Source organism: Phalacrocorax carbo, chromosome 12, assembly GCF_963921805.1.
Source record: "Phalacrocorax carbo chromosome 12, bPhaCar2.1, whole genome shotgun sequence".
Classification (NCBI taxonomy): domain Eukaryota; kingdom Metazoa; phylum Chordata; class Aves; order Suliformes; family Phalacrocoracidae; genus Phalacrocorax; species Phalacrocorax carbo.
This window is the reverse complement of record NC_087524.1, coordinates 16503466-16520799: the sequence shown is the minus strand read 5'-3', so window position 1 is coordinate 16520799 and position 17334 is coordinate 16503466. Positions and strand designations below refer to the sequence as shown.

At 40.1% G+C, this 17334-nt stretch overlaps 1 protein-coding gene across 5 annotated transcripts in view; it reads left to right on the top strand.

The window, feature by feature from the left end:
* CACUL1 (CDK2 associated cullin domain 1) overlaps positions 1–16021 on the top strand; it is a 53756-nt gene extending 37735 nt beyond the window's left edge. For 2 of the 5 annotated variants that reach the window (XM_064464255.1, XM_064464253.1), the window contains 4 exons: positions 2200–2289; positions 7395–7533; positions 12055–12098; positions 13237–16021. In XM_064464255.1, the coding sequence (XP_064320325.1) occupies positions 2200–2289; positions 7395–7533; positions 12055–12098; positions 13237–13277 (314 nt within the window). In that variant the 3' untranslated portion in view covers positions 13278–16021. The other 3 variants (XR_010375008.1, XM_064464254.1, XM_064464256.1) reach the window with 3 other exon arrangements.
* The last annotated feature ends 1313 nt before the right edge of the window (positions 16022–17334 follow it).

The window sequence follows — 17334 nt, the reverse complement described above, 5'->3', positions numbered from 1 at the left end:
TAAACTATTGCTTGTACAAATAATTCTGTTGGTGAGCACCTTGAACATGCTAAGGGACCACTTGTGGGAGTGCTGTGGGAGTGCTCTGGGAGTTTCCATTAACTGGAAGGGAGGAAGAAAAGGTAGAGTGCCTTGCACCCCCAGTATGTTTCTAATACCATGGGCAGAGAGGAATGAGGTGGGCTGCCAGTCCGGTGTGCTCATCACCTCTTGTCTTTGATCCATATAGACCATAAAATAAAATTTTTACTGTCTACTTATTTTCTGTTATTAAAAAAAAAAAAAAATGACAGTACGTACAACTGCTCAGAGTATAGGCACTGTATTTCAGATTTCATCCGTAGTTGAAATGAGTGTGGCTTGCAATTTTTCACTTACTCAGGGGTGTCCAAGTAGTCAGGTGCCCTCTAGCTAGTTATGTAGCTGTGGGCAGCGTCCGTTAATGCCTGTGTTTGTCCCCAAAGCAACTCTGAATAGCTTCTTTCCCTCCCACAGTATGCCCCGTACATAGACAGTTATATAAAGTATCTTCTGAAATAGTTTTTAACTGCTTTTGCTAGTTATAACTTGGACACTACTAAGAGCACAACTTTCAGTTTATCAGGAATAAATTCAAGAAGTGATGTTAATTTTCTTAACATGTTTCAAAATGTTCAAGTGACTTAACTCTGGACTTTTGTGATCTTTATGTCAGTATTAATTCCTAGGCTTATTTTGTTTTAAATAATTTGTTATACATATATTGGGAATATAATTTGAGGTCTACATTTGAAGAACAAATTTATAATTCTCTGGACACTTTGCAAATCTATTGGGGAAGCTTAGGCTGGAGTAGCTACTGTCTAATTAAATATAGATAGATGTATATACACGCACATTATTTGGAATATGCATTACTGTTACATATATTCCTTATAAAGTAATACACCCTTTTTAATTTTCTGATTTGCAACTTTCTTGGCTGCCAGGAGGCTGTTGGAATAATCTTCAGGAAAGAGGCTAGAAATATGTGAGGCTGTGAACATGTCACTTCAAAACAAATCACAGGCTGTCACCCCCTCAAGGATTCAGCTGAGAGGAACAAGCATTTTTAAAATGGTTCTTTGTAAAATAAATTAATCTATAAAACAGTTAAATATAACAACTCTGATTACTTGAAGGTTAGAAAAAATACTCTATTTTTTAATCTTCCTAATACATGAGCTACTTAAACAGTTTCAGAAAAAGGAAAAACATGCTACTGGAGATTTTTCTTTTTATGGTAAGTACTACAGTGCCAGATGCTGAAGCTAGAACTAGAGATGCTCTGAAGCTTAAAAGGCAGAGTCTCTACAATGTAAACTCAAGAGATATCCCCTTTAGGTAGAATTATAAGAGTCATTTATCTTCTCCATAGTGGGTACAGGAAGGCGTGTATATTGCTCAACTCCTTTGTAGAGGAATAAAAACTGAGAGGCAGCAGTTGGCTTAAACCTTATTGATTTCTTATTTTGTTTTTGTTTTTTTTTTTGTTCCTGTAATTCAGATGTATGTACCAACCTCAGATAAATACAAGGTAGTATATAAAGGCCTGGGTATTGTAATATAAGCAGTAAATATGCTATTGCCAGGTTTTTTTGCAAGAGGAAGGTGCAATTATTGCAGTGTTTACTACAGAAGATACCAAGAATGCAATAAAAATGTTCACTTGTGTTTAAAAGAACAACTTTTCTTATTTGATTTTTACTTTTTTTTACACCCCTTGTACTTCATCCATAGACTTTCAAAATCCATCCTTAAGTTTCATGTACAAGTTGCAAAATACTGTAAAGCGAGGATTCGTGGATCTCCAGGTGTTTAGCACACTCAGTATGAGAGTGCTTCTAAAAATAAATTGTTTACTTTGGTTCTGCATCTGAATACTTAAAGCCATCACTGGCTTGGTTTTTCCTCACAACTCCTGCTGCCTGTCTGAAAACTGATGAAAAATAAGTTATTTCACATTTTCATCATACATAATTTGAACAGACTACTTCTATTTAAAAGTGATGTCTTATTATTCTTGAGAATTAATGTGTCAGATACCTGTCTGTTTCCTTTGTGAGGACATCAGACAACAAAAAAAGCATGACTACTGTATTTCTTTGATACAAAAATATATGTGTAATGGCCTATATTTCTTCATTACAGAAATTGCTGATTCTCTTAATTTTATTTCAGCTTTACTTTTGGAAGCTCAGTCAACGCCGTTTCAAATAACTCCTTCAACCATGGCAAATATCGTGAAAGGCCTGTATACACTACGACCAGGTAAAAACAGAAAATGTTTCTAGGAGTCTCTCATACTGCGCCTGGGATATTTTTTCCTGAACAGATATACAGTTGCTGTCTAATACACACTCAACAAACAAACATGTGTTGTGTTCTGTCCATCATAATTATTAGTTCTACTATGCAAAGGCCCTGGTTCTTCTTGTTACCCATCTGTGACCTGCACAAGGCACCATGTGAATACCAAATTAATTTTAAAAAAGCAACCCAACTCTCTGCTCTGGCAACAAAGGGAAGACCTATTTCTTTTGCTCTGTAGAAGTGAAGAAAGAAGGCTGTTTAATGAGTCAGTCATGGCAGAAGTTTAGAAGTATTGAAGTGGTGAAAGTTATATTGTGAGTTGCACTTCAAACAGCCAGATCTTTGACATGAGATGAATGACTGCTTCTTCTATGAAGCCGTTATTTGGTTGGTATTATTTCATGGAAGAGTTTAATTCGTGAGTACATCCTGACATCTTGTGCAACAGCAGTTATATTGAAAGGAGGATGCTGTTGCAAATTTTAATCAATTTTGTACCAAAATCTCTGGTTCTGTAAGTTTTGGAGAACTGAGTAGAGCACTAGCCTGTGTTTGAAAAGACTTTAGAAATGGTAAGTATTCAAGATATCCATAAATAAATGGTACGCGCTTCCTTTCCTTTTGCAATACTGATACTCTTTTTACCTTGGTATGATTGAGGGAAGGATTTTGTCTGAGCTTCAGTGTATTTTTGCTTTGCAATCCCTACTTGTAGAAATAGAAATGAGGATGGGAAAGCTTTACAGAAAGCTTTAGTGCAATGTTTAGCATGTATACAAGCCAGGAATATGATGGACCCTCCATTTACAAAATGTATGGATAAAGCACTTTCAGTAAGCAAGGATTATTTTTACAACAGCAAAATTAACATCCTGCCATCATTTTTAAGGCAATACTAATTTCATTTTTATAAACTGTTCAATACCACAGAGAGGAAGGCTGTATACATAATTATAAAAGTATAATTCTTTGGAAGGAGCTCAGTGTGTTTTTTCTTGTACTGCACTTAATATTGTAGGTGAAGGACTTGTGATTTCCCAGTTTTCCATTTCAGATGATCCCTGTCTTGCTGTGTACTTCACAACACAACAGATACTCGTTAGGGTTGGTATCATGGGCTTAATCAGATTTTGAATAGTTGTCTTATGTCTGTAAGATATTAAAGTGTAAAAATTGTTCCTAGAATCTGTGATATCTGCTTTCCACAGCTGGACAGGAAGACCCCAGTCATTGACTTTAAGCTATTGCTTAAACAGTTACACATTACCTCAAGCTTCTCGGCCTCTGAGAAACTGAGGAACTTCAAAAGAGCACAGGATAGACTCCGTGATGTAAAAGGCTGTTCTTTGGTGGTGCTGGTTCCTGAGGATGAATTCTGAATCAATCAGGGCAAGAGTTCTTCTGAGGTAGTGAGTGCTTCTCACTTATTCAATGAGACATGCTCTATTGGATGTATTACGGAGACTGCCGAGCAGAGAAGTGGGGAGGTAAAGCAGAAAATGGGGGCACTGGGAGGTGCTGGGGGATTAGAGCAGCACAGGGAAGTGTCTGATTAGGCAGTGCAGAGAGGAAGAGAAGCAAAGTGGCTGGTGACCATGGGCTTTCTCTTCTCTTTCTCTTCTTTCACTTTCTTTTCAAGTTGAAAGTACGTGACAGCTGTTAGACTTCAAAAGTTGCCAGAAAAGACTGTCTTCTAATTTGAGCTCCAGCATGTGGTGGCTGCAGTAAAAAATGCTGAAGCCTGGGCAGGGGCTCAGCCTGCTAGCTGGCCCACTTGGATTTAATCTGAAACACTCTTTTTACTTCACCTATAAAGATCTGGCAGTGGCTTGAAGTACCCTATCACAGTATATTTTGTTGTGAATTCCAAGTCAGTTTATTAGCTTGGCTAAGTTACTCAGTAACAGTAGGTTTTCAGTAGGTAACATGTACCACCTTTTTATGTATTTCATAAGACAAAAAGTGTCGTCTCATGTCTTATAGGTTTTTTTAGTTGTGTTTGGTTGGTTGGTTAGCTTTTTGTGAGGGTTTTTTCAGGTTTTGGTTTGGTGGTAGGGTTTTTTTGTTGTTGTTTTTTGGTTTTTGAGAGCTGCTGTGATCTGGGGAATGACAGGCCTGTCAGTCTGACCTCAGTGCTGGGGAAGGTTTTGGAGCAGATCATCTTGAGTGCCATCACATGGCACGTATAGGATAACCAGGCACAGTCAGCATGCGTTTATGACAGGCAGGTCCTGCTTGACTCACCTGATCTCCCTCTATAGCAAGGTGACCTGCTTAGTGGATGAGGGAGAGGTTGCAGGTGTTATTTACCTGGACTTTAGTAAAGCCTTTGACACCATTTCCCACAGCATTCTCCTGGAGAAACTGGCTGCTCATGGCTTGAATAGGCGTACTCTTCACTGGATAAAAAACTGGCTGGATGGCTGAGCCCAAAAAATTGTGGTGAACGGAGCTAAATCTAGTTGGCAGCTGGTCACAAGTGGTGTTCCCCAGGGCTTAGTGTTGGGGCCAGTTCTGCTTAATATCTTTATCAACTATCTGGATGAGGGGATCAAGTGCACCCTCAGTAATTTGCAGATGACACCAAGTTGGGTGGGATTGCTGATCTGCTCGCAGGTAGGAAGGCTCTGCAGAGGGACCTGGACAGGCTGGATCAATGGGCTGAGGCCAATTGTGTGAGGCTTAAGAAGACTCACTGCCACGTCCTGCTCTTGGGTCACACCAACCCTATGCAATGCTACAGCCTTGGGGCAGAGTGGCTGGAGAGCTGCCCAATGGAGAAGGCCCTGGGGGTGCTGGCTGACAGCTGGCTGGGCATGAGCCAGCAGTGCCCAGGTGGCCAAGGAGGCCACCAGCCCCCGGGCTTGTGTCAGCACTGGTGTGGCCAGCAGGAGCCGGGCAGGGATGGGGCCCCTGTGCTCGGCACTGGGGAGGCCCCACCTCGAATGCTGGGCTCAGGGTTGGGCCCCTCGGGACAAGAAGGGCCTTGAGGGGCTGGAGCGTGTCCAGAGAAGGGCAGCGGGGCTGGGGCAGGGTCTGGAGCACAAGTGTGCTGGGGAGCAGCTGAGGGAGCTGGGGGTGTTTATCCTGGAGAAGAGGAGGCTGAGGGGAGCCCTTCTCGCTCTCTGCAACTACCTGAAAGGGGCTGTAGTGAGGTGGGTGTTGGTCTCTTCTCCCAGGTCACTAGTGACAGAACGAGAGAAAATGTCCTCAGATTGCGCCAGGTAAGGTTTAGGCTGGATATTAGGAAAAATATCTTCCCTGAAAAGGTTGTCAAGCATTGGAACAGGCTGCCCTGGGAAGGGGTGGAGTCACCATCCCTGGAGGTATTAAGAGACATGTAGATGTGGTGCTTTGGGACATGGTTTAGTGGTGGACCTGGCAGTGTTAGGTTAATGTTTGGTCTTGATGATCTTAAAGGTCTTTTCCAACCTAAATGATTCTGTGATGGAGGTTAGTACATTGGTTTTTGTTTAAACCACTTGTACGCTACTAATGATTATTTAGTCAGCTTACTGATTAAAGACAAGACTGTTGAAGCTTGGCATCAACCAAGTAAACATATGTGGGAGTTGGATAAAAACTCATGATGTGCCTTAGTGAATATATTTAGAAGTATCCCTTTTTTCCAAGTAAAGATGAAGCTTAAGATAACTGCTGTAATGGCTGGAAAGTCTGGCTTCAGAAATATTTGAGGAGTATTTATTTTTCTCAGAACTTACACAGTTGCTATAAACCCAATTTTCATCCTTTGCTCAGTCTTCTGTTTCTTATAATCAGCCTTGAAGCAGCTTGAAGGTAAACTGTCTTGCTCCTGTAAGGCAATGTTCAGTGTAATGAAATTAAATCACATTTCTATCCTGAAGCTGAACTAATACAGGTTAAAGCTTTATAATTGTCATGGTTTAGCCCCAGTTAACTACTAAGCACCATGTGGCTCCTTGCCCAGTTCCCCTACCCCCATGGGATGGGGGGGAGAATCAGAAGAGCAGAAGTAAGAAAACTCGTGGGTTGAGATAAGGACAGTGTAATAATTAAAATAAAATAGTAATATTGATGATGATAATATAATGAAAAGGAAGATAATGAGAGAGGTGAAACCCAGTGGGGCACAGAACAAACAAGCAGCAATAAAACTGCTCACCACCTGCTGACCAACGCCGCTGGTCCCTGAGCCATGTTCACTGCTTCCCCTGGCCAACTCTCCCGCAGTTAATATATTGGGCATGATGTTGTATGATACGGAATATCCCTTTGGCCGGTTTGGATCAGCTGTCCTGGCTGTGCGCCCTCCCCTCCCGGCTTCTTGTGTACCTGGTAGAGCTTGGGAAGCTGGAAAAGTCCTTGACTAGTATAAGTACTACTGAGCAACAACTAAACCATTGGTGTTACCAACATTTCATACGAAGTCCAAAACACAGCACTATACCAGCTACAGCAAAGAAAATTAACTGTGTCCTGGCCAAACCCATGACAATAATGGACATTTAAAAAGTGTTTGTCTAAGCTTCAGCAGATCAGTGAGAGAATTGCATTAATTTATTTGAAATGGGGGAGGCAGAAGCAGGATTGTATGGTGGTATTACTGTACTTTTCTAGAAGTGAGGATCAGGGAAGAGATGTGTAAACTTTGTGAATATGCTTCCCCAGGGTAAAGTGTAACCAATGATCTGATTATCAAGGTCAGTTTGCTGATCATCAGTGCCTGTCCTTGAGAGTGTCCAGAGATTCAGCAGCCCCTGTGAGATGCAGCAAGAACTGAATTTCAATTTATGATGAGGTTGATGACCAAAAAAAAAAAGTAATTCCTTTATCTACATGTAAACATTGGATTTTAATGGTCTGATCATTTGTTCTGCTTATTTTCTGTGGGTTTTGGGGATGGTTTTGGTTTGGGGTTTTTTGGGTTTTGTGTTTGTTTTGTTTTGTGTGTTTTGCTTTTTTTTTAAATTCAAGATCCTAAAAAGTACTTAAAATAGAGCATAGTTACATTTGTCGAAGAGTAAAATTTTCAAGAAAGATATCTTCCACATGTTTTATTCTTGCTTTCCCTCTTTTTACAGAATGGGTACAGATGGCACCAGCTTTATTTTCTAAATTCATCCCAAATATTCTACCCCCTGCTGTGGAATCTGAGCTTCAGGAATATGCTGCTCAAGACCAGAAACTTCAAAGAGAGCTTATGCAGAATGGATTTACTAGGTAATAATTATTAGTCTTCAGTAGTAATTGTGCTGGACAATGCTGAAATGGTAAAAATGGATACATCTAAAAATAATGAAAAATAATTTCAAAGTTAATAAATAACCTTCACAACTCAGTATAAGACAACGGTCTTATTTTCCACATTTTGAGTACTAGCAAACCTGCAGATGGAACCAAAAAGTAGGTGGTCAGAAGTCTTGAAATATTTTAATGAAACAGATTGCTTACAGTCATGTACCCCTGTGTTTAGATTGTGCTTCTAATGCATGATCATGCTCTTGTTCAGCTTTTGCTTCAGCTGTTTATTTTCTATAAGCTGATGGTTTTTTTTCCATGATGCTTCTGAAAATGTCAGTTGATGACTCCTTCTCATTCCACTTTCAGAGCTATTTTTACAGTCAAGGTGTTTATTTTAAATAGGCTTTTCTCTTCTGAGTACTGAATGGGGGGGGAAGAACAAACAGTAAAAGAGGCAGTGGAAAATGTTCATAACCCATATTGTTCGCTCTGGGTAGTGCCTGTTGCTCTGTGCTCTTCTACTTAACTGCCTAGATGGAAGCACAGTGCTTTCACCACAGCAGTGTACCACTTTTGCAGTAGTCTGACTGTCGTGGTTCAGCCTCAGCTGGCAACTGAACACCACGCAGCTGCTCGCTAACACCCCCCCCACACCCCTGTAGGATGGGGAAGAGAATTGGATGAGCAAAAGAACTTGTGGGTTGAGATAAGCATGGTTTAATGATTACAATATAATAATAATAATGCTTATGATAATAATGACACTAATGTTAATATAATAAAATGGAAAAGGAAGGGAAAGGGAAAAAAAAAAGGAAAAAAAACCAAACCACAGAAACACAAACAATACAACCACTCACCACCCGCCGACTGACGCTGCCTGTCCCCGAGCCACGATTGCTTCCTACCTCCCCTGGCCAGGTCCTCCCAGTTAACATACTGGGCATGATGTTACATGATATGGAATATCCCTTTGGTCAGTTTGAATCTGCTCTCTTAGCTGTGCCCCCTCCCCTCCCGGCTTCTTGTGCACTCAGCAGAGCATGGGAAGCTAGAAATGTCCTTGACTAGTAGAAGCGCTACCCAGCAACAGCCCAAAACACCTGTTTGTTATCTCAACATTTTTTTTTTCCATGCTAAGTTCAAAGCACAGCACTATACCAGCTAGAGTGAAGAAAATTAACTCTATCCCAGCTAAAACCATGACACTGACAATCCAAGATCAGGCTGGGGAAGCTGTTGCTCTGTTCCGAAGAGGTTCATCTCTGCATGAAGAGAATTCATCTTCATCTTTCCTGTTACCAGTGTAACACTGAGAATCTGGTGCTGTTATTTGAACCTTCCCTAGATGTGGGTATGTTTAGTGTTAGATGTACTCCTGGATTTCATACTTGTGTAGTTTTCCTCAAAGGTAAACTCTCTCTCTTCAAAGCTTGGTGAATTATTCAGCTTCAGAAAACTGTGTGACTGACCCAAATGCAAATGGTATGGTAGGCTCACTCCTTGTAAGGCTTTCTATTGAGGAAAATAGTTTTTTGATAGATAAGCATGAGTTAAAACAGTAAAAAGAAAGCTGTAAGAGCTTGGGCTGAGAAAAGCAGTGCATTTGGTCCAGGAAATAGAAGTTTTAGACTGTTTGAAACTGAGTAGGCATATTATGCTGACAGTAGAATAGACTAGACTATTTCAGTTGGAAGGGACCTACAATGATCATCCAGGTCCAATTGCTTGAGCACTTCAGGGCTGACCAAAAGTTAAAGCAAATTATTAAGGGTGTTGTCCATATGCTTCTTAAACACTGACAGTCTCGGGGCATCGACCACCTCTCTAGGAAGACTGTTGCAGTGTTTGATCACCCTCTCAGCAAAGAAATGCTTCCTAATGTCCAAAAGAATGTAATGCATAGAACAAAAAAAAAAAAGGAACATTTTAGTTTTGTCTAATTTTCAATCCTATTAATTCTGTAGGTGGCTTATACTAGTTGTACTTGCAACTGCATTTTACTGGTTTCACACTTCATAGAGAATTAAAAATGAAGTTTCAAGTAGTAACGGTCCATACGCACAAAAACAATCAGTTTCAAAGCCATTTTTCTGTAGTAACCCAAAAATAAGATGGGCTCATCAGCTTGGCTGTAAAGCTCTTTGGCTGGTGCAATATCCTGAGGATACCATATAAAAAGCTAGGAAGGATACTGACCATTGCAATGGCTAGATGCCTCTGCTCTCTTAGAGACTTAGTGGGATCCTCAGAATATGTTTTAGCAACTCCTGTTTTATGCAGAAAAGAAATTCTCTAGCATTGGAACTAGTGCAAATTCATTGGAAACTGTTTCTGTCCTGTGTGGTGGGGACAAAGAATAGATTAGGGCTTGAGGACAGTCGTACAGGAGAGAACTAAGTAAAGGTTTCTGTGTCACGTATTGTTTGCAGAGTCTGATTTCTAAGAGCTACTCTTCCCTTTGGCTTTCTGCAGTATGTGGTCTTCTGGGTATTGGCCACGTGAATAGTTCTGGTATGTCTTGGAGGATTAGAAAATTGGCCCACCCTAGCCTGTGCTTTGGTGCAACTACTGTTTCTGTGTAGCTTGCTTTCAGTTTATTACATAAAAATGCAAAATAAAACTTTGCAGTGGAGTAACTGATTGATGTAATTTAGTCTCTGGTGGATGTGCTTGGACACTACATTTTACATGGTTGTACTGCCAGTGAGTCAGTGCAGTCTGGTAAACATGGAGGTTATATGAAGTGTTAGAGTAGAGTCTGTCATCGTTAAAAGGACACAGGTAAAAGAAAAATGAAGTACAGGTGGTGTCATTTGCTACGTGGCATTTTGTATTGGTATATGAAATGCATTTTGCCTTGAAATGTATTTCAAGATGTAATATGCCTCTTCCTGTGTTCAGGAATGTAAGTTATGTTTTTTTATAACCTTTCAGAATTGTTTTGAGGTTATATTCCTACATATATAAATGTGTATGTACATATGTATAAAAGCGTTGGTCTCTCTTACCAAGGAGTGTGCTCAGTCTGTTCTCTTTGGGTTAGCAGGAAGTATCATCTGTTTTGCTAGAATTGTGCCAAAAAATGGTGATGTTTTTGCTGCTGCACTTTCTGCAGCAGTAACCGTGAGGAGAGCAGCGCAGTCAGACGTCTTCATCAGCATTAATGGCATATCAGGTTCTAGCTGAAATAGTCAGCTTATCAGCACTATTAAAAACTGTTGCTGTAGAAAGTGGGAACACAAGCCAGTTGCTTGGTGGTATTTCTCTTGTGAAAGAAAGACCTTAATCAAGCTATAGACAGCAGATCCATCCATTTAAGAGTGGTTTCAGGGAAGAACACTTTGTATTATTAGAAAAAAACCACAATTTCTACCAACTTCCAGCAGGTAAATGTAAAATTATAACTACTGTGGTGAAAATATATAAGGAAGAGAGATTCCAATATCATAGTTTCAGTAGAATCACACAGAATCTTAGGTTGGAAGGGACCTCAGGGATCATCTAGTCCAACCTTTCTGGGAAGAGCACAGTCTAGACAAGATGGCCCAGCACCCTGACCAGATGACTCCTGAAGGTGTCCAACGTGGCCGAGTCAACCACTTCCCTGGGGGGATTATTCCAATGGTTGACTGTCCTTACTGTGAAAAATTCTCCTCTTGTGTCCAGTCGGAATCTCCCCAAGAGCAGCTTGTGTCTATCCCCCTTGTCCTCTCCATGTGACTCCGTGTAAAAGGGAGTCTCCATTTCCTTTGTAGCTGCCCCTTAAATACTGGTACAGAGTGATGAGATCTGCTCTGAGCCTCCTTTTCTCAAGGCTGAACAAACCCAGTTCTCCTAGCCTATCCTCGTATGGCAGCTTCCCAGTCCTTCCCAGACAGATATCATATCTGTCATCACAAGACACTCGTGAAGCAGCAAGACTTTCCAGCTTTAAGAGTTTGTGCGCACAAGAATAAAAGGAAAAAATGTTTTCCAAATAGATGGCAATTTGATTTTTGGGTTTTCGGGAGCAATGATGTAACCAATGTTTATACAACTTCAGTTATTTAAATCTTCTGCTTGAAGAGGGAGTGCTGTCAGCACAGACTTGCTTAGAGTCTAATTGTTGGGTTTTCAGGAGCTTCTTTTTTAGACTGATAGGTGCAGAGTTCTTCATGTATTTATATAAAGTTTGGTTGAGAAGTTTGAATTAAGGAGAACAATATTATGCATGACTTAAGAGCACACTGTGTAGGAACAATTTTTCGTCATCTTCCCTTTGTAAAAAAAATTACCCTATAAAATCGAACCTACTATCTTTACAAAAGGATGAGCTAATTAAATCTATAAAATATAGCTTATACTTCAGTTTTAGTAAATTGAGAATCATGCAGTGATGTGTTATTGCTACTATGTTTGCATTTTGTTTCTAAAGTCCGTAAAAGTTGATGATTTTGCTGAGATATTTCACTGTTGTTTTCTTAAAATGAAAATACCTTTCTTGACCTTCTTTCCTAGAGGTGACCAGTCACGCAAGAGAGCTGGAGAAGAGCTAACTTACAGTAAGTATGCGTCTAACCCTGCCCTCCACTGTGCTGCAGTCCCTGCTGTGTGGGCATAGAGCTAGCGGTGGGCTTCTGGGTGCCTGGGTGGTGGCAAGGTGTCAGAGGCTGCATCTCCACATTGCAGCTAGCTGTCTGCCAGTGTAACACTTGCCATTCCAAGTAACGATACAAACTTCTTGGGTCTAGATCGTGGCTAACTGTGCTAGAGTCCCACAGCTGACCTGTAAGGTACTGAGATGTCCTAGCTGCTGAGGCCAAGATACTTCCACTTCATTTAAGTACACAGTGGAGGTCTTAAGGAAAAAGAATGTAGTTGTTCCAAGTCTATTCCTGGTCAGGATACACATCACAGGCAAAGACATGATGATACAGTCTGCCTCTGATCGCCTGCTAGTGACGTGTGTTGACAACAGAGGTATTGGAAGGGTTGTGCTTTTCAAATTGGAGTCCTCAATTACTTATCTAATACAACATGGGATCCACCTGCACTGAAGTACTGAAGGCAGTATTTGGGAAGTTGTCTTTCATTTGTAGATGAAGTCTCCTGCTGCATGTTTAATTAGGAGGTTCTTCACTTCTCCCTTAACGCCCCCCAATAGAGATTAGGGGTCAGGGGGAGGAAGCACAGGGAGGAATGGTATTTCCATTCCGAGTTGGTTGCTCTACTCTAGACATCCCTAATTTGAGTGCAGTCAGTCAAAAGGTCCCATCTTCTGTACTCACTAAATATTTGGCCAGGGGAGGATCTAGTCCCATACATTCTAGGTTAGGATTTATATACAATGTCCTGATTGCTGGTCATTAAATAGCTTTGAGGATTGGGAAATAGTATCTGTTCTGGTGGTGGTGTTAACTTCAGTTCATTTTATTGTATTCTTTCTGCTGGGCTTCTTCCTATGCTTTCAGCAGAGTATGTTTGCTTTATTTCCTACCATAAAATGTTGTGCAATTTTATGAACTCTTACTACAACCTGAAATGAACGAATAGCTGCTTACTTGGTATATCAACTCAGTTTACACTGTTAATGTTTAGGAGGCTATGCTGGATTTTGGGTTGTTGGGGAGGTGGGAGGGGAAGGATATAAGGTGAAAGTTTAATATGAGAGAATTTCTTGAACTTTTTCTATAATTTCAGATGGCTCATCAGCTTGTGCAAGCTCCAGGGGGTACAGATAGTGAATATACTGGATCAGCTTCTATTCCTAGCCAGAACAGACACTGGAGGAGCACAGGTGGTATCCGGAGCCTCCTTTGGCAACTGCTGATACTTGAGCTCTGACGTGAACTATGCCTCAAAGAAGAGTTTTGGACTTTCTTCTTTATGTAATAAAATGTCAGTTGCTGCTACAATTGGGATGACTTTGAAAGACATGGTTCCTTGGTCTGGCCTCTCAACAAATTCATGTTCTGTAATTTTTGTGAGGAATGCACCTTGAAAAACAATCCTTTCAAAGTGGAAATGGGCAGCCGAAATCAGCAGCTTCCAAAAGTGTTAGAATGGAAGAATCTTTTTTGCACTCTTTTCTTAAGGACATTCTTAAAACTAGTTAACACGTCAGTGTATTAGTTTTTAAACTTCAAGGTATTTTCTGGAGCTTTTACTTAAATAACAAGAATAAAGTTTCATTATTTTGCAGTATTTGTTCATTAGTTTAAAAATTGTCACCTTTTAAGAGTTGGTCCCATATAAATGTATCTTCTGTCAGGGAGTTTTTAATTCCAGATTTTTCTTTTATCTCTTCGGGTTTTTTTGTTATTTGGTATTTTGAAATCTGTTTTCCTATGTGTTTGTACTCTGTGCCTTCAGCTTGTGCACTTTGCAACTTTGTAGGCCATATTTTGTTAATGCAAAATGCGTTCTTGGGGGAAAAACTTGATGTGAACAAACATGCTGCAAAGCTGCACTTTTTTCTCTTGCATTAATGGGAGGTGAACTTAAGGAGGAAAAGTTGAACCTATCACCATCACTAATAGTGACTTGGAAGTTTGTCCCCTTTTAATTTTGTATGTATTAGTGTTTAATGCTGGGACCAACTCTTGTAGAACCTCTCATTGACTTCCATTGGCTTCCATAATTGCAATAGATTGAGATGTGAATTCCAGACAGAATGAAATACTAAGATGTGATTATGCTGTGCTATGTAGAAATATTGTGGGCAAAATTCTTCAGTCTAGTAGGTCTGCAAAGTGCATCTTTGTCAGCACAAACCAGATTTGCACCTGATTGATCAGCAAACGATGGTACCTGTCCGAGATCACTGTGGCTCCTGTGCCATTTCTCCTGTTCCAGAGATGCGATGGGGGTGTGATAGTGGATGTTGTCAGAATCAGGGAGTTGAGGAGTGGTGTAACGCATGTGTGCCTACCTATAGGCCTCCTGTTTCCAGAGTTGTGTAAACTCAGCTGGAGATCCAGCAGAGCCCAGTTCCAGGAGATCTGGACCTACAGTCTGAATCCTAATGATTGTGACATGGGTTTTAATCTGTAGTATGGCTAATGCAATTCTTTCATGAGGGGAGAAACATACTTGAAAAAGCAGTTCGACTACAGGGTTGTTGTTTTTTTATTACTATGAATTTATTTTTTATCGCTTTTAGTTATGAAGAGAAATAAGTTGGTAATATAAAATCTTTCTGAAGTGAAACAAAAGTTTGTTCAGTTTTGTCTTGTACAACTCTTATGCCTGTTTAAAAAAAACACCCAACACACAAAACCAACGCAACCCCATTTATGCTTGCATGATTTCATTACAAAATGCAAGAAAAAATAGATGCGGCAGGGACAAAGTTTATTTCTTTGTGTTTTGTAGCCAGACTTCTTCTAAATTAATGTAATTCTATCAGTTTCACATCAGCCATTTTGGCAATGCTGTTAGTTTGGAAGGTAGGGGGGAAGAATGAGGATGATGCTGCTGTGATTGATTCAAATGTTTTACCTGTATATTTCTTTGCATATTTGCAAAGCCTGTTTTTAATTTTGAGGAAGTTTTTCTTTAAAATGAATGCTTCAGTGTTTCGTTTTCTATGTAGAACAATACCAGCAGTCTAATCTCGTCCCCAGTAGTGGAAAACCAAACCACTCTTGAGTAGGGATTTTCAAGTGTTGATAGTGTTTGCTTCAACTTTGCTACCAGCTACTTATGTTGAAGCAGAGTTAGCAAAAACAGGAATTTTGAAATTTTTGCTGAAGTACACAGTGGAGAAGTTAATGAAGGGTAATAGGGAACAAAATTATTTGCTAGCTTCCAGATTTTTATCAGTTTTGGCTTTAAACAAAAATAAAACCTCTGATAGTGTCCTTAGCTTTAAAAATCATTGTTTGCAGAAATGACAATGTTCTTGAGTTAGGAGTAGATGCATTAACCTAATTTGGTTAAAATTTGTTTACAATTTCATTACCATTCTACTTCATGTAACACAGTAATCAAGCTCTGTCATCTTTGTCAAGTGATCACAATGCTTTTCTTAAAGTGGTTTTACTGGTTCAAGTTTGTAAATAACATGTAGTCCATTTGCTTCATGTTTGAGGCAAGGGTTCAGCATTCATTTTACATTGCATTATGTTTGGGACACGAACTTCTACAAAAATAACTCCATCAAAAAGTAAAGCATTGCTGTCGGCGTGGTTCACTTCGTATGCACTGGGTAGTGCTTGGATGCTTCTCAGTCCTGTGTAGCATTCTCACTTGGCCACCATACTCGAGAAATCTGTTTGTTAAGCACTGTATTATGTTGTAAATTTGGCATTAAAATTCCTGTGTGTTTTGGCATTATTAACATAATGCTGAAATATTGTTTATCTGTCAAAGACGTTATCATTGTGACTGAGCATGAAACCAAATACAGCGTACTGTACTAAATTATTTTGTTTCTCTGTAAACTTGCATTTTACTTACAGTAAAATTAACACAGCCAACTTGAGCATTGGTACTGTAAAGTCACAACTACCAACAGCATGATCCTAACCACAGTATTTAATTTAACCAAATAACATGGTAAATCCGTTGCATCTGTAGCTTACTCTTAAGATTAAGCAGTAAAGTTGGTTATACAATGGGTGTCCTCTTATCTTGCACTGGTTCTATAGCCAAACTTGCTACATTAAAATATTTTTAGATTAATTTCATTTCTTGATTTTGGAAGTTGAAATATTTAAATTCATCCTGCTGACTACTGTATTAGTAGGCAGTTGTCAATATGCAGTCATGATGGTCTTTGATACAAATTGGGGGCTGGGGGGGGATTGTGTGTGTGTGTCTAACTAGGTAAGTACTCAACTCTTCTACAGTTGGATCTCCTTGATACCTTTCTGCAGTTGTTGAGGAAGTATTTGTGAATGAATACTTTGAAGCACAAGTTTTCAACTCCTGTCATTTGATGGGAATATGACCAGCCGGATTCATCCCTTTTAAGTTTTCCCTAATATGATTGTTTACTTTCTACAGGTTTTCAAACAAAAAAACCAACAGGCAAAACAAAACCCACCAAAACCAGAAACCTACCACAGAGGCCATGTTCTGGTGACTGAAAAATGTTTTCTGTGTATGCTATGACAACCCCAGTGAAAGGATGATTCTGTAGAATGACAGAATAAAAACCAACTGCTTGAATTTGATTCCTGTCTTTAACCCTTCTCCAGTTGAGAGAAAACAAATGTCTTTAACTTGACATGCACCAGATACCCAGAGGGAACTTAGTTCAGCTCACAATGTGGGAGTTGTGGTACCTTTGGGATCAATATAGTTCCTGACCACAATGAAAAGGTGGTGCTGGGGAGGAATGGTCACTGCTTGGCTTAGTGCACTTCCCTTTCTGCTCTGCTGGGACTGTGATAACATGGGGATAGTCACTGTGCTGAGGCCACTCTTGTTAAAGGTTCCTTTTTTTCGAGGGATGTCTTGTGTTGATCACTCATTTAACACTTGAGATTGCTTTTCCCCGCTGAATACTGTAAATAAGTCTGTTAATGATAGTATATGCTTTCATTGGTGGTGTTTGCTTCACTGCTCTGAAGAGTTCTTTCACTGCTCTTAGAGCACCTCCATTAGAAACCTTTAAATGCATGTTAAAGACTGCCTTGTTGTGGAGGTGTTCGTGTGGTGTAATACTGAGCTGCAAACCGCTCCCAGCACTGTCACTGGGCAGGGAAAACTAGATGGTTGGGCTTTGTCTGTCCTCCTTTCTCTGACCTAGGGGTCTGCAGTAGCAGATGCCCGTGCCTTGCTAGTACGAGG